Source organism: Haliotis asinina, chromosome 6 (assembly GCF_037392515.1).
Source record: "Haliotis asinina isolate JCU_RB_2024 chromosome 6, JCU_Hal_asi_v2, whole genome shotgun sequence".
NCBI classification, from domain to species: Eukaryota; Metazoa; Mollusca; class Gastropoda; order Lepetellida; family Haliotidae; genus Haliotis; species Haliotis asinina.
Window position 1 is genome coordinate 1,465,495 of NC_090285.1, and position 22,072 is coordinate 1,487,566.

At 42.6% G+C, this 22,072-nt stretch overlaps 2 protein-coding genes across 3 annotated transcripts in view; one reads left to right on the plus strand and one right to left on the minus strand.

The window, feature by feature from the left end:
- The first annotated feature begins 1,194 nt into the window (after positions 1–1,194).
- Positions 1,195–15,719, plus strand: LOC137286616 (transient receptor potential cation channel subfamily V member 6-like). Its single transcript, XM_067818566.1, has 14 exons — positions 1,195–1,612; positions 2,441–2,577; positions 3,063–3,203; positions 3,375–3,619; positions 3,942–4,020; positions 4,139–4,312; positions 6,285–6,358; positions 6,575–6,757; positions 6,985–7,158; positions 7,599–7,754; positions 8,042–8,128; positions 8,829–9,012; positions 11,223–11,422; positions 14,275–15,719. Exons 1-14 carry the CDS (start codon positions 1,561–1,563, stop codon positions 14,579–14,581), a joined length of 2,193 nt encoding a protein of 730 aa, XP_067674667.1. The 5' UTR covers positions 1,195–1,560; the 3' UTR covers positions 14,582–15,719.
- Positions 15,720–16,322: 603 nt separating this feature from the next.
- LOC137286614 (gamma-tubulin complex component 2-like) overlaps positions 16,323–22,072 on the minus strand; it is a 54,583-nt gene continuing 48,833 nt past the window's right edge. The window contains exons 31-32 of one of the 2 annotated variants that reach the window (XM_067818565.1): positions 21,899–21,928; positions 16,324–18,003 (exon numbers count right to left, since the gene is read on the minus strand). In XM_067818565.1, coding sequence (XP_067674666.1) covers positions 21,912–21,928 — 17 coding nt within the window. In that variant the 3' untranslated portion in view covers positions 16,324–18,003; positions 21,899–21,911. Of the gene's footprint in view, positions 18,004–21,898; positions 21,929–22,072 lie in introns of both variants that reach the window. The other variant, XM_067818564.1, reaches the window with a different exon arrangement.

Below are 22,072 nucleotides of genomic sequence, written 5' to 3' on the forward strand. Positions count from 1 at the left end.
CCGTGAAACCGGAACTTGGCAGGAGTAAAGACTTGAGGCAATAATCGATTTGAAAGCCACGACGGGTGCATAGTATATTGAATGAAATATATGTTACGTGAGTGATTATTAAACATGTGTTCGAAATCTGAGAGTACATCCCTGTGAGAAAATGGTTGTCTACCTGACCTACCTTTGGAGAGAGGAAGAGATTATGGATGTCAAATTCTGTATCAGATGGCAGACGTCGGGGCTTTATTTTTTATATAACTTAAAACCACCTAAGCAAAATCTTACCAGAAATCGGGCAGGGACCACATGACGTGTCCTGGTTGGGACTCGGACTCGACTACCCGCAGCATTCCTGTGTGACACCACACGTTGATGCTGAACACTGCAGAAATGGAAGCCCCTTTAGCCATAATATTCACAACCCAATCAGAGGTAATACACTGTCCAGTATATACTACTGAGACAATGGTACACTTGTTTGGGCAACGATAAGAAGTGTGCACACCCTGACATGGTGATGTATCACATGGTGATGTATAACATGGCGATATATGACATGCTGATGTATGACATGATGGTGTATGACATGGTGATGTATGACATGGCGATGTATGACATGGTGGTGAATAACATGGTGGTGAATGACATGGTGATACAGGACATGGTGATGTGGCTGTTCGCTGCCGGGATCGCTTCTAAACATTCCTTGTATTCGAGGTATCATTTAATTATAAAACAGGCAGTATCAGGGTATCGTTATTATTGACATTATCACCTACACAAACGGCAGCAATAGACAGGTAGTCTGTACACAGCTCCAGTATCGTGTAATATCGCACGTGAATTATTTGCCCAACCGTAAGCGGTAAACGTGAACAACGGTGTGGTAGTTCAACGCTGATCCCCATGAAACACCTACAGTACCTGAGATCAGTATCTACTAAACAACCAAACAACTCACTACGTTGATAAACAGCTTGATCCATTGAACTAGACGCCTTTGTGACCTACCAAGACCTTTCCCGTACTAGGTCATGTAACTTCCCCAGTCCATGACAGGGGCATTCTCTCTACACCATGAGAGGAAGTATTTGTACCAATAAATTACTACCGTTATCTAGGGTCCTACCTTGCATGCGCCTATTATCAGTACCAGTAATCCTGTCCCCGACGCTTACCCCAACTTCCCTCCCCTTCCTCCCCAGTCACAACATAGACGCCTGGTGGACTAAAGTGCTGGGGTGGAGCTATTCTGGAGAACGGGTGGCTGGAGATTTACGCTTACTTCACTGCCATATACTTTGTGACAATCCGTTGTTTCTTGGCTGCGTGGCTGTCTGACGAGTATTTCAGGCTGTGGTAACTGTAAGAGTCACACTACGACTCCGAGTGAAGGAGGACACGACATCGATCAGTGATAGTGAAGCAGTATCTAGTGGCTAGAGGTGCTGACTTCATGGTATGAACCTGGGTCCTTAATTGATAGTGTGATCCTGCTCCTCATGGAACTCACGGTACGTGGGACATATCTGACGTCACCTATGTTGTCATGGTAACACGGCCGGGACGATGAGGAGACATAAACACCGGAGTATCGCCCTGGGGCATCTCGATACCACAGGTAGGGATACCATCTGATTGGGATATTACAGGTAGGGATATCGTACGCTGAGGGAATTACAGGTAAGGATATCATATAACTAGGATATTATATTTGGTCTGAATATTACAGTTACAGATATCGTATGTTGGGGGCATAACAGTTACGAACATCATATCACTGCGGCATCACAAGTAATATATACATACATATAGTTGTTTCGGACAACAATGACCAATATCAACATCAAAGCAACAAAGAAGTTTACAAAACCAATTAATCATTCTAATGCGCAATCCAGGTGAGTATTCTATACATGGTAGGGATATTGAATGTTGTGGGAATCACTGCTAGAGATATCACATGTTGGCGGCGTACCCTGAAACGTTGGTATCAAGTAGTTACAACAATCTTACTGATGACACCGAGTATATCAATTCATATACACTGCAGAGTATGACCTAATACCTAATATCCACATCACATGAAGTTCGCAGAGCCAGTTATTGATTATGAGGTAATCTATTTCTGCGGGCTGTATACTCAGTATTCCACTTCGACTAGGCTGTCAGTGTGACAAGTATCAGTGTACTGTTCCCATAAATCATCTGTATAGGCCCAATATATAACAACAACCATAATGTACATATGAGTGTCAAAGGAGTATCTTATTGTGTCACTATGACCAATATATCACACATTGCCATGATAGCAAGGGACAAATGTGTCACAAGGGGGTGTGCTGTAACGGGGGTGGGGGATGGGGAATGTAACATATTTATGCTACAGCTGACCATGTCGTGTGTGTGTCCGAGCTACTGTTGATCTACCCCTTGCTCCCTGCTGCAGACTATGCTTATGTGTACCCCGAGGACGCTGGCTTCTGTGGTGCATGTAACCACATTCCGCCAACACACCTACCCCAGACCCCCTCGTTCTCCGAACTGCTTGGGGAGGAGGTGACAGAGGATCAGTTCCAACAAGAGGTAGGTGTTTCGGGAGTGTTTTCTGTACGTGCGGTGGTTTTAAAGTTCAAAGTGTATTACCCGGGATAAGATATTCAAGCCCGTTTGGTGTAGGTCTTTCGCCGAGATAGGTCGTTTGAGCACAGGCAACCTGTAGCGCAAATGGGATTGCGCAGCGCAGAGAAAATGACTAGTCTTCATATATGCGAGCGAAGCGAGCAAAGGTTGGCAAAGGTTGCCTGTGGTTTGAGACAGCCCAGTTTAGGTCTTTCAGGAGGGCCGTCAAAATCTGACGGAAGTGATCAATTTTGGTCCAGTTGTATGACCAGGGGAGGATTAAAATCTGTGTCTTCGCAAACAACATGATATGAACAAAATATATATGATAAAGCCGAATATAAACTTTGATTTCTCTCATGCCACACACACACCATTTTAAAAATGCCCCTTCCACCCACACTTTACACGAAAGTAAGAAAACTCACCAAGGCCTCACCTTCCACCAGGTGGCGGTCAAGACTCGGACTCTGCTGATCGGCCGCCAGGAGGCGGAGAGGGAGGTTGTGATGGACAGACTGGTGGAGAAGTATGGCGACAAAGAGAAGGCACTCATGTTTGTGGTGTCGGAGTTCCCAACAGAGTACAAGGTTTGTCAGTACTACACCTTGACTCATCTGTCCCAGGTTCCACTCCCGGATGTGGGTAGACGCTGTATGTTATCTATCGTCATAGACTGTCTACTAACTGCATAATCGTCAACAGAAGATCCATTCCTATTAATGTACCTATGATATATCGGATGCAATGTGTTCCAACAGGTCCAGCTGTTTGTCAATATGCTTCTACAACGTGGCGCCAACCCCTCGACGTGCGACAGCTCGTGGCAGACCCCCCTCCACCATGCCGTCAAGAGGAACTTCAAGGGGGTGTGCAGTAAACTGCTGGAGAACGACGCCCTCCCCCACGTCCGAGACAAGGACAACAACATGCCCTACCACCTGGCCCTCAACAACAACAACGACGACATCGCCGCCCTCATACTCAGCTACATGCCAAACGCCGTGTAAGCTAACAGCGTTGCTATAGGAAACATAAAGACTACATGTTTGCACTAGAATACCTTTGACATATCAAATATAAACGTTCACGCCAAATCAGTTGAGACGCTAAAGTTTGAAACTCCGTGCATCTCTCATAACAAAGCCATTCCCCAAGGTTCCGTCCGTTGGTATTGTTAGTGAGTCAGTTGAACCAATCAGTTTCTGTGCTCAGTATTTTCAACCATTAACCTTTGTTTTATGGTTCAGGATAAGTTTCCAACAATCACTGTCTATATTACACTTTTCAGTATTAGAGTTAACCAATCACTGTGTTCCATGTTTCAGCGTTAGAGACATGTATATCACAAGGACCTCCACGAAGTCAGAGTTCACCCTTCATGACCTGCTTCGTAAAGAAATGCAGGTGAGACGCATTGGCAAATACTTTCAGCGTTCCATGTTCATTACCCACAGACCCTCTTCTCTATTGCAAACATAGTTCAAAGCGTTAATGAAACCGGCGTCAATGGTCTGTTCCCCAGCACGCGGCTATGGGTGTCCTGGACTGTCTCATGGACCCAATCGGTGACACTGGACACGTGAGGGTGTTCTACCACGTGCTGGAGGCCGATGAGGAAGGGAGACCACCCACCCACAAAGACTTTGATGACGAGTCCAAATCTTGCCTCAATCTCATCGCTAAGGGGAATCTTAAGGTAAATATGTTTCGAAGAGTGTCTGTGTTGTGAGCGAGCAGAGAAGTAGTCAGATAGTTGTCATGTATCATTCCTTTCATCTCGAAACGACGAAGTGATGATACCTCGTGCACGTGGTTGTTGGCCTCCAGATGATACAGCTGGTGCACTGCTTACTGTGATACAACTCATGCTTTGTGTGATGGTGGGTGATTTCACGAGGAGGCATAATAATTGTAGTTTAACATCCCGAATATTGCACTTTTACACACTTACATAAGCGTTTGTGTGTATGTGTGTGCCAGCACGTGACTGCTTGTGATCATTCACCTCCTGAAGATAAGAGTTACTGACTATCAACGCCCAGATTCCAGCCTATAAGAGGTATAACCTGATTGGTCAATAAATCATAGCAGCCACTGGTGGAAACTGGAATTATAGAAATTGCTATCAAGATGGTCATCTCCCTTCCCCAGGGAACATGCTGGTATATACGTATAGAAGTTTTATGGAGCTATGACACTGAAATCCCATGTAGCAATTGAACAAAATTACCCACTAGGGAATTTTAAACTGACTCCGCACAGGTGGAGTTTGCCCCCTTTATACCAGGCAGAATAACTAAAGTAATGTCGGAAATAGGTCAAAAAAGGTTTTAAGCTGTTACTCTGTAGCCCTAAAATTTACACAACTGCAAATAGGATATGTGAAAATAACTCACTTCGGTCTAATTTGGTATTCAGAGTGATGCAGAAGAGGTTATCCAGAAAAGCATGTTTACTTGTAAAATCGGACAAAACACAGAAAAAAATACGAATAGTTGCTGAAAACAATAGATCAGACTGTATATGGCATTTAGGTCGCTCAGCCAGGTATGACGACGGACCGTCGACTCGCCTGGCATGAAATTCATGTGCTGCATACTGGCTCAAGGGGCCATTTCAATGTATATTTTGTTTTTTTTTTCATGTGTGTTGAATAGTTCTCATCAGTTGATTCACATTTTACGCGTCTTTCTTTCATAAAGTTTATGATGAGATATGTATAAGAGTATGATATCTGATACCCATAGAAAAACATTGTATTATCATATACTATAATTTAGCTGATACCTCTATCGCCGAGCCCGACCCCTGCTATCTTCTGCTAGATCTACACAGGTCCTGGTTTTGCTTTTAAGACGACCCCCGCCTACTGGTTTGTTTTTATAGAAATGGTGAGTGAGTGAGTTTAGTTTTAAGCCGCACTTAGCAATATTCCATCTATATGGCGGCGGTCTGTAAATAATCGAGTCTGGACCAGACAATCCAGTGATCAACAGCATGAACATCGATCTGCGTAATTAGGAACCGATGACATGTGTCAAACAAGTCAGTGAGCCTGACCACCCGATCCCGTTAGTGGCCTCTTACGACAAGTACAGTCGCCTTTTATGGCAAGCATGGGTTGCTGAAAGCCTATTCTACCCCGGGACCTTCACGGGTCTTTTATAGAAATAGTGACACTCTATGGTAGCTACACCCTTAATAGTTTTCAGCTTGAAAGTTATTATGTTTTGACGTCAGCTATCGTTTGTTATGAGGTTAACTCTAATTTCAAAATGATAGTTTGAAACGTGTCCTTTGTAATACAGTATCATCGCACACTAATGTGTATACAGCCATGGTTTGTTCCAAATCAGTTGCATTGCACATTTCTGCACTAATTTCTCCTCAGTAAAGTCCTTTTATTACGTTGTCTCTCTCCCTACCACAGTAGTTAGACCGAACTTAGTTTAACGGACATTTCGCACTTTCACACATCAACTACTTAAGTTGTAGAGATAAATTCAAAATATCCTACATTTTTCCTATTTCCGACAATACTTTAATATTAGCATTATTCAAGGCTGTCGGGGGATAGACCTCTGACTGCGAGACAGTTCCTGTACTTGTGACTGTGATGTATACGCCATGTTCCCCCTGTCGCCATCACTGTATCTCCCTCTCTCCAGGAGGTGGTGTTCCATGACTGCGTACGGCTTCTCATACGGCGGAAGTGGAAGGAATACGCCAGGCTTCGCTTTGCGTACGTAAACTGTATTAATGTAGCGACTTCATTGATGTAATTATGATTTAAGATTATCTCCCCGTAGGCAATGACGTTACGTGTTATAGGAAATTGTACATTACCAACCATCATGAACCTTGAACATTTTTATCAGTTTAAAGTACTGAACTATGAATAATCACATGTGTTGCATTTTCTTTCCCGTTTCTGACATTGACTTACTTTTTCCTGCAGTGTGAATAGCATCATATACTGTTTCACCCTGCTCTGCCTGACCTTTTCTCTGGCTGTAGCGACCTTGACAGCTGACCCCGCCCAGTACCCAGACCCCCGAGACAAGGCGCGTGCGGCAGCCGAGTTGTGGGCGAGTGGTTCGGTGGCTTTCAGTCTTATTCTTGAAGTCAATCAGATGAGGAGGTGAGTTGTTTTCCAAAAAGACATTCTTTTTATCTGTCAAAGTAAATTTAACACCAGCTGTTGCTTTATCTTTCTCTGATCCCTCTACACAACGTTGATTCGTCTCTATACGAAATCAGTTTGGGTGTCTGAGTAAAGGTGTTTATGACACCATAAAGAATGTCACCAATGAATAAGTTTGTCTGGCTCCAATAAATGATGTGTCTATGTATGCCGGTATTTCCCAGACACCGACTGGCCTACTGGCGCGACAAGTTCAACTGGCTGGACTTGACCTCGTCGTGTCTGCTGCTGTCCGTCATCCCGCTCCGCTTCACTCACTCCAAGCAGCAGTGGCACGTCTTCTCCGTCGGGTACCTGCTGTGGGTTCTCAAGGTCTTCAAGTATGCAGCAGTCTTCAGGTAAAGACATATCTGATGTGGCATCTGAAAGTCTTCGCATATGCAACATTGTTCATATCTGCTGTTTGCACTTGGGATATTCGAAGATCATCAGGTAAGGTCATATCTGCTGTAATGTTCTATGGTCTGATCTTTATGTCTGCGGCTATCTTCAAGTATGGCCCACTGTCCACTTCGTTTGGGAAGATCATATCAGAAGCTCCCCACGTGCTGTTTTCATGTAATCGGGAGAGAAGACCTCGCGATCAACAACAGGCTGTTTGTCACCTTACTTTAATCGAGGGTGGTATTGAGGCTGGATGGGATGGAGCCTGGGGTGGGGACCAGTGGGCAAACAGTTGTATATGGCACATAACTGGGCACATAACTGACCATTGGTTTCTACCGCTCGCAATGCCCAGCATTCTTCCTGGTGTACACTGTACTTATCCCTTGTTCAGGCAGACGGGTGCATATGCCCTTGTTCTAAAGCGAATCCTAGGGCACGACTTCGTCCAGTTCACCGCCCTTTTCTCCGTCATCTTACTGGCCTTTAGCGGGTCCTTCATCCTAGCGCTCAGGGGAGAGAACTCTCTACAGGTGCACCCTGAGACGGGGTATGTACTGACAGTTATGTTCCCATGTAACATGAAGGTTCGTGAATAAACTTGATTATGGTTTATAGATGACTGATAGCGAGAATTATTCCTCATAATTACAATCACATGGTTGTCATGTCCATTCTGGATTATTTACAGCAGTCAGACAGCTGCAGTATTTCCGTCTTCTGCTTCAAACAATATACGAACAATCAAACAATAATTCCTGGGTGCATTCTGTCATTACAATAAACAGGATAGAATAAACAATACATCAATAATGTGGTTCGGTGTCGTCTTCACAGAACGTTCTGGGAGGTGATGTTTACCGGAGTGCGCATCCTCATCGAGTCCGACCCCATCGTCGCCTACTACGGCCAAGACGGATACAGGTACGTGGGCATCATACGAGGGTGTAATAGCAGTTTTAAGGACGGCTTTTCCCGATCATTCCTGAGGATCACAACAACCGTAACTTCTGTCGTCTGTGTCAAGCTATGAATATTCTCTGTCTTTTAGAAAGCGGTCAGATGTAACGTGCGTTATAATCGCTCTGAATTCTACATGTTCACTTTGACAGTTTGGGTCCCAATCGTGGATGGGACTTACCCTCCCAAAACAACTAGAATTTGTATAGAGGAAGTGAAATCCCCAATACAACATACACTGAAGAACAGAAGAGACGAAAAAAATGAAATCTCATAATAGTAAGCATTCATGCTTGTGGAGCATTCATGGTGCAATGACGTAATGATCCCAGATAAGATGATATCATGAGATTTGACGTCCAATCGCACAAACACACCCACAGTGCAGCAAAACCATAATTTTCGCACCCGCATTGACCGTCCTTGGTTGAAAGCATGCATTTCACGCTGAGGTATCCTTTATAAACCGCTGTAGCGAGACAATTTGTTTTCTTATCACCATTACCCCTCTTGCTCAACGTCTTCTACGAAGCGTTTTTGTTGCTATTCGTGCACGTACCGGATGACCACAAGTGGTCAGGCCAATAGGGGGATGTTCACACATGGTTGACTGCACACATGGTTGACTGCTCACATGGCTGACTGCACTTACGTCCTTTCACAGCACGCTGAGCTGCATCATCATGGTCATCTTCCTCTTCACGTGCATCGTCGTCCTCCTCAACATCCTCATCGCTCAGCTCAGCGACACCTACCAGAATGTGCAGACAGACGCGCAGCGTGCACTGGAGCTGAACAGGGCGTGGATCATAGCAAGGGTGGAGCTCAACAGTATACACATACGGAGAGTGAGTCCGTGAGTCCATGTGAGGAGAACAGTCAGATCTACGCACGCACGCACACGCACACGCACACGCACACGCACTTCTACATATCACAACGCAGGTAAAGCCTAATGAGACTCCACCTAGAACCCGAAATATTCATATGGTTGCAGTTATGGCGTTATAAGTATTCGACCCTGACAATACACCACAAGTTGGCGATACCACATGGATCATGCTGAAAACATCTTTCAGATCCACTCTAAACAAACATGCACGCACGCTCGCTCTCACGCACGCACGCACGCACGCACGCACACAAACACCATGTCTACTGTGTCCTACTTTAACACCGCCCAGCCTCCATATGCATGTTTGTGAATGCAATCTTGTGACATACAAGTAATCCATTTCTTGTTTCCATGTAGCCATGTCAGTTTACGTTAGAGTATGGACTAGGTATGGACTATGTAAGTTAGAGTATGAACTAGGTATGGACTATGTAAGTTAAAGTATGAACTAGGATTGGACTATGTAAGTTAGAGTATGAACTAGGTATGGACTATGTAAGTTAGAGTATGAACTAGGTATGGACTATGTAAGTTAAAGTATGGACTAGGTATGGACTATGTAAGTTAAAGTATGGACTAGGTATGGACTATGTAAGTTAGAGTATGAACTAGGTATGGACTGTGTAAGTTAAAGTATGGACTAGGTATGGACTATGTAAGTTAAAGTATGGACTAGGTATGGACTATGTAAGTTAGAGTATGGACTAGGTATGGACTATGTAAGTTAGAGTATGGACTAGGTATGGACTATGTAAGTTAGAGTATGGACTAGGTATGGACTATGTAAGTTAGAGTATGAACTAGGTATGGACTATGTAAGTTAGAGTACGAACTAGGTATGGACTATGTAAGTTAGAGTATGGACTAGGTATGGACTATGTAAGTTAGAGTATGAACTAGGTATGGACTATGTAAGTTAGAGTATGGACTAGGTATGGACTATGTAAGTTAGAGTATGGACTAGGTATGGACTATGTAAGTTAAAGTATGGACTAGGAATGGACTATGTAAGTTAGAGTATGGACTAGGTATGGACTATGTAAGTTAGAGTATGGACTAGGTATGGACTATGTAAGTTAGAGTATGGACTAGGTATGGACTATGTAAGTTAAAGTATGGACTAGGTATGGACTATGTAAGTTAGAGCATGGACTAGGTATGGACTATGTAAGTTAGAGTATGGACTAGGTATGGACTATGTAAGTTAGAGTATGAACTAGGTATGGACTATGTAAGTTAGAGTATGGACTAGGTATGGACTATGTAAGTTAGAGTATGGACTAGGTATGGACTATGTAAGTTAGAGTATGGACTAGGTATGGACTATGTAAGTTAGAGTATGAACTAGGTATGGACTATGTAAGTTAGAGTACGAACTAGGTATGGACTATGTAAGTTAGAGTATGGACTAGGTATGGACTATGTAAGTTAGAGTATGAACTAGGTATGGACTATGTAAGTTAGAGTATGGACTAGGTATGGACTATGTAAGTTAAAGTATGGACTAGGTATGGACTATGTAAGTTAAAGTATGGACTAGGTATGGACTATGTAAGTTAGAGTATGAACTAGGTATGGACTATGTAAGTTAGAGTATGGACTAGGTATGGACTATGTAAGTTAGAGTATGAACTAGGTATGGACTATGTAAGTTAGAGTACGAACTAGGTATGGACTATGTAAGTTAGAGTATGGACTAGGTATGGACTATGTAAGTTAGAGTATGAACTAGGTATGGACTATGTAAGTTAGAGTATGGACTAGGTATGGACTATGTAAGTTACAGTATGGACTAGGTATGGACTATGTAAGTTAAAGTATGGACTAGGTATGGACTATGTAAGTTAGAGTATGGACTAGGTATGGACTATGTAAGTTAGAGTATGAACTAGGTATGGACTATGTAAGTTAAAGTATGGACTAGGTATGGACTATGTAAGTTAGAGTATGAACTAGGTATGGACTATGTAAGTTAGAGTATGGACTAGGTATGGACTATGTAAGTTAGAGTATGAACTAGGTATGGACTATGTAAGTTAAAGTATGGACTAGGTATGGACTATGTTCAAGTCAGAATATGTTAAAGTATGGAATGTGCGTTATTTCAACACACAGCCTTCATGAGTAGTATTAACAGTCAGTCTTCCCGTGTGTGACCCACAGAGTTACCGGATCCGGAAGTACTGCGAATCTGAAGTGGTGTCACAACCACATGACCTCCTGGAAAGATGGGAGTCGCCTCCCCTTAATGACATGAACAGGAATATCCGGTACATCTGGGAGGGCCAGGAGGCGAACAAGATGAATCTCCTGACAGTCAAGAACAGACTCACCCGCCAGGAGAAGGCCATCCTCAGGATGCAGTAGGTTATACAATGTACTTGATTGTGTTATAAAGCTCTATCATCAGAATACGGTAAGGCATACAATGCACTTGGAAGTGTTCTAAAGCTTTTGTCACAAGGGTGCAGTAGGTTATACAATGTACTTGGTTGTGTTATAAAGCTCCAACATCAGAATACGGTATGGTACACAATGCACTTGGAAATGTTCTAAAGCTTTTATCACCAGGGTGCAGCAGGTTATACAATGTACTTGGTTGTGTTATAAAGCTCCAACATCAGAATACGGTAGGGTATACAATGCACTTGGAAATGTTCTAAAGCTTTTATCACCAGGGTGCAGTAGGTTATACAATGTACTTGGTTGTGTTATAAAGCTCCAACATCAGAATACGTAGGGTATACAATGCACTTGGTAGTGTTATAAAGCTTTTATTACCAGGATGCAGTGGGTTATACAATGCACTTGGAAGTGTTTTAAAACTCTATCATCAGGGTTCGGTATGTTATACAATGTACTTGGTAGTGTCATAAAGCTCTATCATAAGGGTGCAGTAGGTTATACAATGTACTGGGTAGTGTTATAAGGCTCTATCACCAGCACACAATAGGTTGTACAATGTACTGGGTAGTTTTATAAGGCTCTATCACCAGCACACAATAGGTTGTACAATGGACTGGGTAGTTTTATAAGGCTCTATCACCAGCACACAATAGGTTGTACAATGTACTGGGTAGTGTTATAAGGCTCTATCACCAGCACACAATAGGTTGTACAATGTACTGGGTAGTGGTATAAGGCTCTATCACCAGCACACAATAGGTTGTACAATGTACTGGGTAGTGGTATAAGGCTCTATCACCAGCACACAATAGGTTGTACAATGTACTGGGTAGTGTTATAAGGCTCTATCACCAGCACACAATAGGTTGTACAATGGACTGGGTAGTGTTATAAGGCTCAATCACCAGCACACAATAGGTTGTACAATGGACTGGGTAGTGTTATAAGGCTCTGTCACCAGCACACAATAGGTTGTACAATGGACTGGGTAGTGTTATAAGGCTCTGTCACCAGCACACAATAGGTTGTACAATGGACTGGGTAGTGTTATAAGGCTCAATCACCAGCACACAATAGGTTGTACAATGTACTGGGTAGTGTCATAAGGCTCTATCACCAGCACACAATAGGTTGTACAATGTACTGGGTAGTGTCATAAGGCTCTATCACCAGCACACAATAGGTTGTACAATGTACTGGGTAGTGTCATAAGGCTCTATCACCAGCACACAATAGGTTGTACAATGTACTGGGTAGTGTTATAAGGCTCTATCACCAGCACACAATAGGTTGTGCAATGGACTGGGTAGTGTTATAAGGCTCTATCACCAGCACACAATAGGTTGTACAATGTACTGGGTAGTGTTATAAGGCTCTATCACCAGCACACAATAGGTTGTACAATGTACTGGGTAGTGTCATAAGGCTCTATCACCAGCAGACAATAGGTTGTACAATGTACTGGGTAGTGTTGTAAGGCTCTATCACCAGCACACAATAGGTTGTACAATGTACTGGGTAGTGTTATAAGGCTCTATCACCAGCACACAATAGGTTGTACAATGTACTGGGTAGTGTTATAAGGCTCTATCACCAGCACACAATAGGTTGTACAATGTACTGGGTAGTGTTATAAGGCTCTATCACCAGCACACAATAGGTTGTACAATGTACTGGGTAGCGACATTAAGCTCTGTCATCAGGATGCAGTAGAGTAAAACAGGTATTGATTGAATTCACCAGTCTATAATTGTGTCATTATGTAATTACCGAAAAAGCTTATGAAAAACCAAAACATGCCCATTTAGTCAAGAAGAGTAATTTTATTCTCTCTACAAACCAATAACGTTATGTTAACAATACTCTTGACGCCATGGTAACTCAAGTCAATATGAGTTTTGGTCGCCGAAAGCCGAAAAATATGCTCACATGTATTTTACAGTTTACTTGGTAGTGCCATGTAGCTACAATGATTGTAACTCCCATTCTCCAACAGAGGCAGTAGATAGCTGTAGCGCTAAGATCACTTTGTGCAAGTAGGCCCAGAGCCCTGTTCCACGACTGTAGTGCTATGACAGTCATCGGTCTATGTATGGGAGTTACGATCACCTTAGTTCTACGGTCGCTTTGTGTGACTGGATCCTTGACCTAGAAAGTCGTAACTGCCGTATACTAACGTTAACTTACGACCATCTTAAAGCTGAGAGAGCTTTGAAAATCCTGGCCTAAGCTTGTTGCATCCACAGGGCAACGCCTCAGTTCCGCTTAGCTGATCGAACCACGTTCCCTGCTCGTCGTCTGATGTGAAACGTTTAACGCTACTTGATATGGAGACCCAAAAAGTGTTGACAAGTTCAAAGTGAATGATGTAAACACTGAAGTGTTTTCAAAATGTGCGTCTTCAGTTTGGTACACATTGTTGTTTCTTTTCTTCATTTCATAAAGAAAAAATCGGACTTGTTCTTCGTTTGAGGTTAAGTATTCTAGTGGTGTAGAGCGATGTTCTCGAGGTGCCATGGGTTAAATATTGTCTTCGGTCGGGAAAGATCGTCGAGTTCCATTTCGTGTACAAGTGCTGCTCCTTTCTCGTGCACAAACCACCCGAAATCAGATTGTGTCCACTACCTTTTTGATACCTTTAAAACGATGCTGTTAAACGATGTTGTGTAATGATATCCTTTATACTGTAGGTTACGGTTTACGTTATGTTACTGACACCAAGTATCCCATACATAATACATTCTTCAACACTGTAGACACTAGGTTCTGTACAAGACACTAACTGATGTTTCTATTCCTTGCGTATCAGACAATCGCTGGATGACATCCTGACTTCTCTGGCACGGATACGCCCTGACGGGAGTCCCCAGAAACAGACACCATCTGCTTCAGACGGCAACATCAGCTCTCCGCAGTCGTCAACGTCTCAACAGAGTGTGTCCGACATTGACGTCTTCACCACAGCGGTCGAAGAGCAGCATAGAGGGCTTGAAGAAGACGTTGAAACCAGTTCGGTGAACGGAGAGACAGTCTCACGTGTAGATGACAAGAAGTCCACCCCCAGACCGACAGACAGAGATACCACAGATGAGACGAGTCAATCTCCACACGGCTAAACAAAGATCAGTAGCAACACAGATTTAACCCAACCCCAGAAACAATGACGGGAGTGAAGTGACGAGTTTCGTTGTAAAATGACACAATGACATTTTAAAATAGTGATTTTGCCTCGTTACAATGTTAGACTGAAAGCAGCGTTGGTTCATAAGCACAGCCAGCAAGTATTGGTGACGTGCATTGTGGTCATTGATCACTTGTCCCATAATGTGGCGCCAGTCCAATCTAAGTGTGCAAGTTATCATGAGTACAAACTATGTGAACGCACAGTGACTGTATGTAAACGGTTCTTTTTACCGTGTTGTTGTCAATCATCCTTTCGAAGGATTTCACCTTTTGCGGACTTCAACGATGAAGACGGCAGCAAGAATGTATCTTAAATCAAGTACTATGTTTGCAAGTACCGAATACACTCTGTTGGATAATTTGTCAATTCATCATGGATACTGACGTGTCTTGTGCGTTCTGATTGAATCTATGAGCTGGTGCACAAAATGATTACTTTGTCAGCTGTCAGTCAACAGAAAGATCTTGTGTCTTCACTATCAGCAGAAACGTTCATATATTGTCAAGTCTTGCTCTGATTCCTCCCAAAGTTGAACTTGCCAAATTACCATGTAACCACAGGTTCATGTTTAGAATCATTTAACTACCATTAATGGTATCGTGTAAGTACTGTTAATCCTGAATGCCTTGTACATGGACCATCTACTGTCCGAACGACTAATGTACAAGGAAGACCACGTAGGGATCGCGTCGTGGGTGATTTTTTCGTCAGGAGGCGTTAGTAACTCTAGAGAGCATGCCTGGGATACTATGGGTATAAGAACACGACAGAGATCCTCCAGTACAAAGTCTTGATTTAATGGAGCAAGACTTGAACGCACTGCCCCTCATCTTCAGATTTTCTGACTGATACAGGAAATGAAGACGGGGTGTAAATTGCAGATGGCGGAGTTTACACTAGCTATTGACTTGTGCTCCGTTTATCGACACTTATGTGGTTTGTTAAGGATCATATGCCTGGATCTTGGAAATGACCGCACTTGATATGTTTTACGCCCATAGGTGAAAGCAGTACAAAATGAGCCATGTTTTTGCCATGATTACCCATGAATAATGTTTTTGTTCTTGTGACGTTGAGATTTGCCATTTATTTTTTCCGAAAGGGTAAAACAATAAGTTAATACAGGGATAATTTACAACAATCTACAATATGTATATAGTCTGCCTGGTCAAAATGTGGTTTGGTTGCGGATACATTGGGGTCTTATTGTGTCCTGGTTGATGGTAACACATTGAGAGGCTTAGTGGAACTTTGCAATACTTATATTCTATGTATATATTTGATAGTCAAGCAGTATCCAGGTGTCCCATGCACAGAACATCTTTCCGCCCACATCAGACAGTAAACACTATTCCTGTTAGTTCTGATCTAACTGTCCATGTAGAGAACAACACTCTGCCCACACCAGAGAGTACACCCTATACCAGGTAGTTATGATCACCTTTTATCCAGCTGTCCATTCAACAATAATTCTGCACCCACATTGGCAGTAAGACAAATCCCTGCTCTTTTCATTGCCTCTTTCATTTCATTCTTTACAACAGGCCATACCCAATCAATGGTCATGGTCGTATCACACGTTTCCACTTCAGTCAGTGTTGTGGATGTAAGGGAAGAAGACTTGTGACCATCAATTCCTCAAGTAATTACACAGTAAGGAAACAAGACACACAGGTGTTTCAACATGTAATTATATTACACTTCAATGTATAAGTACAAGTTATGGTAAAGCAAGCACGAATCCCTGTCACCATGGTAACTGCTCTCTGGTTGATTCAGGTGGAGGGGAGCCATCATGCACATACTTGACTTCTCTCCCACTCAAACAGATAAAATCAAACATTAGGCACTGACATTAAGAACATAATTAAAGAATAGTTCTTTTACAAAATATCAAATACATATGAACTGATCATATGATAAATCACTTAGTTTGAAAAGGAAACTGTAATCAAATAATCAGAAAACCACTCAAACAGGAATTGCATTCCTGGGATGGATTCAGCTTTTTGAGACAAGGGATGCACTGTATTTTTCCCTTGAGTGTGTGCGTGAGTGCATGGGCACCTTTCATTTTTATCCCTTTTAGCAAGAGTTTCAATGGTCATTTAATAAACTTTCAGGACAAAATTGGGGTCCGCACCTTTGCACCCCTACTCTGGATTCACTTATGTATTCTCATCTGTCTATGAAATAAATATCTTTGACCCATACATTGTGCAGCAACATTTGCAATATACAGTCCATCATTGTTGTGTCCTAAAGTGTCTATGCACTCTTTTCACGAAAAAAGCAATCTTAAGCAATGTCAACTTTAACTCCCATTCTTTAACATTGCACTCACTTAGTGAAAAAGTGAAAGGAGGCCCAGATACTGTCTCTGTACAAGACATACTGAGGTACCCACAAAGTAAACTCACAACCTGCCCTGTCTGCTCAAGTGAACTGATCTTTCATTGACAATATATCCTGTAAAGGAGGATCATGACATAGTTGCTCTTTTTCAATCCCCCTTCATGTCTGGTCTACAAAGAGAATGATTCTTTCTTTGAAGGCGCATTAAAAAATCAATTTAAAAAAAAAAATGGGTTTTGTTTCAAGCAAACTTGTGATAACCTGACCAAAGGACACGAAATCTGTTCTGTCGAACTGGTCCATGTGAAGAGTACACTGAGATTTACTATCCAGAGACAGGTTTCCTCTGAGATTCAGTATTTCTATACCAGTTAATAAAACACATACTTGGTGGCAGTACTTAGGGACATATAGAGTAGCAAATGGCTCTCAGGTTATTATTAGAATATCACCATTATTGCAAATCCAACTCACACATACAAAACTTACAGCATTTAACAAGTCCTCATATAACAATCCAACAAACAAGTTTTCTCCATTACATAACAAATAGTTACATTGAAATCTGCATGACAGATATTCTTTATAAAAACAAAGCACCCCAGTAACCCCACTGTAATATTTAAGAGGTAATATTTGTGTGTGACCTCAACATGTTTGACCTTGAACTTGGTGACCCTCAAATGATGACCTTTGTCATTAACGTTAAATGGTTAAATGTCCATCAAACTATGTCTGAGGCTGATCAGTTGGGACTCAATGCATAGTCCATAAATACTGTCTGACACACAAATCTGATATAGGCCATGAAACACTGTTGTGAGGAGTCCTGCCACTTGCTTTGCTTCACAAGAATGTTGAACAGAGTAATGCCATGTTTCTCCCAGACGGCCAACAATCAGGACGTCCCAGGCAGGTTCCTGTGTATGCCCGGGACATACCTGGCCGTGTCAGGTCTCTGGCTGGTGAAGTTAGCTGTAGGCCAGGACCCTGAGGAACCTGTGGGAAGAAACATCTCTTACTGGAAGCTTTACCCATCATCACTAATTACATAATCAATGAAGGAAATTAAGAATTTAATACAGAATGAAAGAATTATTAATCAGCTTTCGTATGCATGTATTCATATGACATATCATTGATGGGGCAAGTTATCAATGTATTTGAGACATACGTATATCTATGAGGGTAGAAAAAAGATGATTGCATATTGAACAATTCCCTTATTCAGCACATCATATCAAAACATAGCACACCAATACATTAGGTGACGGGGATAATGAAAACATTAATGTTTGTTTCTGCCAAGTGGGAAAAATGTTGACTGCATGTACGACGGAACGACTCAAGAGATTCCTCCAGTCCTAGACAGAACTTTAACGCTTCCGATACCAATGGTGGTTTGATGGCAGCGGTGTTAATTTGATAAATTAGCTACACCAGTCAACTTCTCATTGACTGACTTCAGCCTATGTATACAAGACTGCTGTTGTTTATGTCATCATTAACTTCATGTCATCAGGCTTCATTTCCAATTCTCACTTTTCAAACTGAGTCTTTCAGTTCGCTGGTAATAATTCAAATGTTTGAACTTGAAACTTTGCTGTTACCGGAACGCGTCACATTGTGTTGCTCCATTCTGATTTGCCACCCGATGTTAGCTTGGTTGATTGACAGCTGTTTGGGGGTGCTCTATGCTGATTGGCTAATGGTTTGGTAGGCATGTAATTTTATGTAAATGAGTCACCTGAGTCATGTCACGCCATTACTGAATTCTTACACCGAAATTGTTAATCAGAGGTAACAAAGATACCAGTTTCGATGAATCTGATTATGTTTAAAGAAATATTGTTGAAAGCCTATAGTATTTGTTGTTGAATCTATTTATAAGAATTGACTGTGTGTTTCTTTTGTTGCATTGAGGTATGAAACTAAAAACCAATGTGCAAACTTTTCTGAGAATCCGCTACGTGGATTCATACAGTTTGCACATTGGTTTTTACAGTTTGCACATTGGTTTTTAGTTTCATACCTCAATGCAATGAAAGAAACACACAGTCAATTCTTAAACAGAACTGTGATGGCCATACAACTGTTCTTCAAGTTTTCCGAAAACTTTATAATATTCAGGAGACAGTGAAAGAATGGAAGCAAGCTGATGTGAAGCAGGCACACGCAACACTGCTGGCAAATACAATCACTACTTTTACTTGATGTGTTGTCTAAGATATCAAAGTCTGTTGTTCTTGCAGAAATCTTCATTAGCCACAAACACACCAACAGGAATGTTCCATATAAAGTTACTTCATCCAAAACCATAAAGATAACTGAGACTGTCTTAATGTTTTATTGTAACACAAGCATGCAGATGAAAGAAAATATTCTTCTGCTAAACTGAGTTCTACGCCACTTTTAGCAATGGCAATATTCCAGCATTATCACAGCTAACGCCAAAACTGGTTTTACACATTGTGGCCACATATGAATGGAACCTGAGTCTTTGATGTGCTGAGCGGACACTTTAGCCACGAGGCTACCACCGCCCACAGTGGAAGAAAAAGCATGTAACTGTATACAAGAATGAGAGAGAGTTGGAAAAAACAATGTATGAGTGAGTGAGGGGGAAACATGACTGCAGAGATGAGAGTGAGTGAGCGTTAGTGGGAACCATTGATGTCTTAGCATCACATCAGCTTTGTTTCAGCCATTCAGCAACAAAAAAGTAGAGGGAGTGTGACTGAAGGGGTGTGAGTGGAGGAATATGTGATAGAGACTGAAGGAATGTGTGAGAGACTGGAGGAATGTGTGAGAGACTGGAGGAATGTGTGAGAGACTGGAGGAATGTGTGAGTGAGAGACTGGAAGAATGTGTGAGAGACTGGAGGAATGTGAGAGAGACTGGAGGAATGTGTGAGAGACTGGAGGAATGTGTGAGAGACTGGAGGAATGTGTGAGTGAGAGACTGGAAGAATGTGTGAGAGACTGGAGGAATGTGAGAGACTGGAGGAATGTGTGAGTGTGAGTGGAGGAGTGTGTGAGTGAGAGACTGGAAGAATGTGTGAGAGACTGGAGGAATGTGTGAGAGACTGGAAGAATGTGTGAGTGTGAGTGGAGGAGTGTGTGAGTGAGGGACTGGAAGAATGTGTGAGAGACTGGAGGAATGTGTGAGTGTGAGTGGAGGAATGTGTGAGAGACTGGAGGAATGTGTGAGAGACTGGAGGAGAGTGTGAGTGAGTGGAGGAGTGTGTGAGTGAGAGACTGGAAGAATGTGTGAGAGACTGGAAGAATGTGTGAGTGTGAGTGGAGCAGCGTGTGAGAGACTGGAAGAATGTGTGAGAGACTGGAGGAATGTGTGAGTGAGTGGAGGAGTGTGTGAGAGAATGGAAGAATGTGTGAGAGACTGGAGGAATGTATGAGAGACTGGAGGAATGTGTGAGTGTGAGTGTAAGAATGTGTGAGAGACTGGAAGAATGTGTGGGAGACTGGAGGAGTGTGTGAGTGAGTGGAGGAGTGTGTGAAAGACTGGAAGAATGTGTGAGAGACTGGAGGAATGTGTGAGAGACTGGAGGAATGTGTGAGTGGAAGAATGTGTGAGAGACTGGAAGAATGTTTGGGAGATTGGAGGAGTGTGTCAGAGACTGGAGCAGTGTGTGAGTGTGAGTGGAGGAGCGTGTGAGAGACTGGAAGAATGTGTGAGAGACTGGAGCAATGTGTGAGTGTGAGTGGAGGAGTGTGTGAGTGAGAGACTGGAAGAATGTGTGAGAGACTGAAGGAATGTGTGAGAGACTGGAGGAATGTATGAAGTGGAAGAATGTGTGAGAGACTGGAAGAATGTGTGAGAGACTGGAGGAATGTGTGAGTGTGAGTGGAGGAGCGTGTGAGAGACTGGAAGAATGCGTGAGAAACTGGAGGAATGTGTGAGAGACTGGAGGAATGTGTGAGTGTGAGTGGAGGAGTGTGTGAGTGAGAGACTGGAAGAATGTTTGGGAGATTGGAGGAGCGTGTGAGAGACTGGAGGAGTGTGTGAGTGTGAGTGGAGGAGCGTGTGAGAGACTGGAAGAATGTGTGAGAGACTGGAGGAATGTGTGAGAGACTGGAGGAATGTGTGAGAGACTGGAAGAATGTGTGAGAGACTGGAGGAATGTGTGAGAGACTGGAGGAATGTGTGAGAGACTGGAGGAATGTGAGAGTGTCAGTGGAGGAATGTGCATGAGACTGGAAGAATGTGTGAGTGAGACAGTAGCATCACCAACATGTCACGGGAGTCTTTAATCAGCTCATCTCTATCAGAGGAGCCAGTGTAGACATGGGTCAAACAGGTCACATCACAACCAGCCAATATCCATTTCACTTCCACATTTGTATGTTTGCTTATTGTCTACCACCGGGCAGGCAGCAATATTCCAGGTACCAGATGGAGGTCTGTCAGTATCTTGAACAAACCAGTGATTGATGGTACTGAGGTACAATGATGCACCATCAAGGCGCAGAGCTGACCATCTGTATTGCTGTCTCTTAATAGAAGCAGGCTTGATTGGACCAACTGACCCAGATATAGTAAACAGACGGAGTGACTGGCCTCCTTCTCTGGACAAATGCTGGAGTTATGCAGGGAAGGATGTGTAGTGTAGGAAATTCACAGCTGGACATGCACCAAGATGAGGCAGTTCCTGCTGCCATGGAATGTGAGACAGTGGGTACTGGGTACAAAATGTCAGTGTTACCTAAAGACGTCCCCACAGGTATGTGTCAGCTGGAAGTTAGTCAAATGTACAACTGTATCAATTCCAAATAACATGTTAATATAACTTGAACATTTCAACATCAGGAAGTTCAACTCAAATATCATCGCAAGCAACTCAAACAAACTTTCCAAACTAATCTACAAGATTTACCAGCTGGTATAAATCAGTCGTCCACTGAGTCTAAAACAAAGACCACAAGGATACATCTAAATATTAAAGGAACTGACAGGTCAGATTTACACTGCTTGTGTTTAACATCAACTTCTTTACAACTGTATAACATACTCATGGAACCAAATACATGTTATCATTTAAACTTGGAAT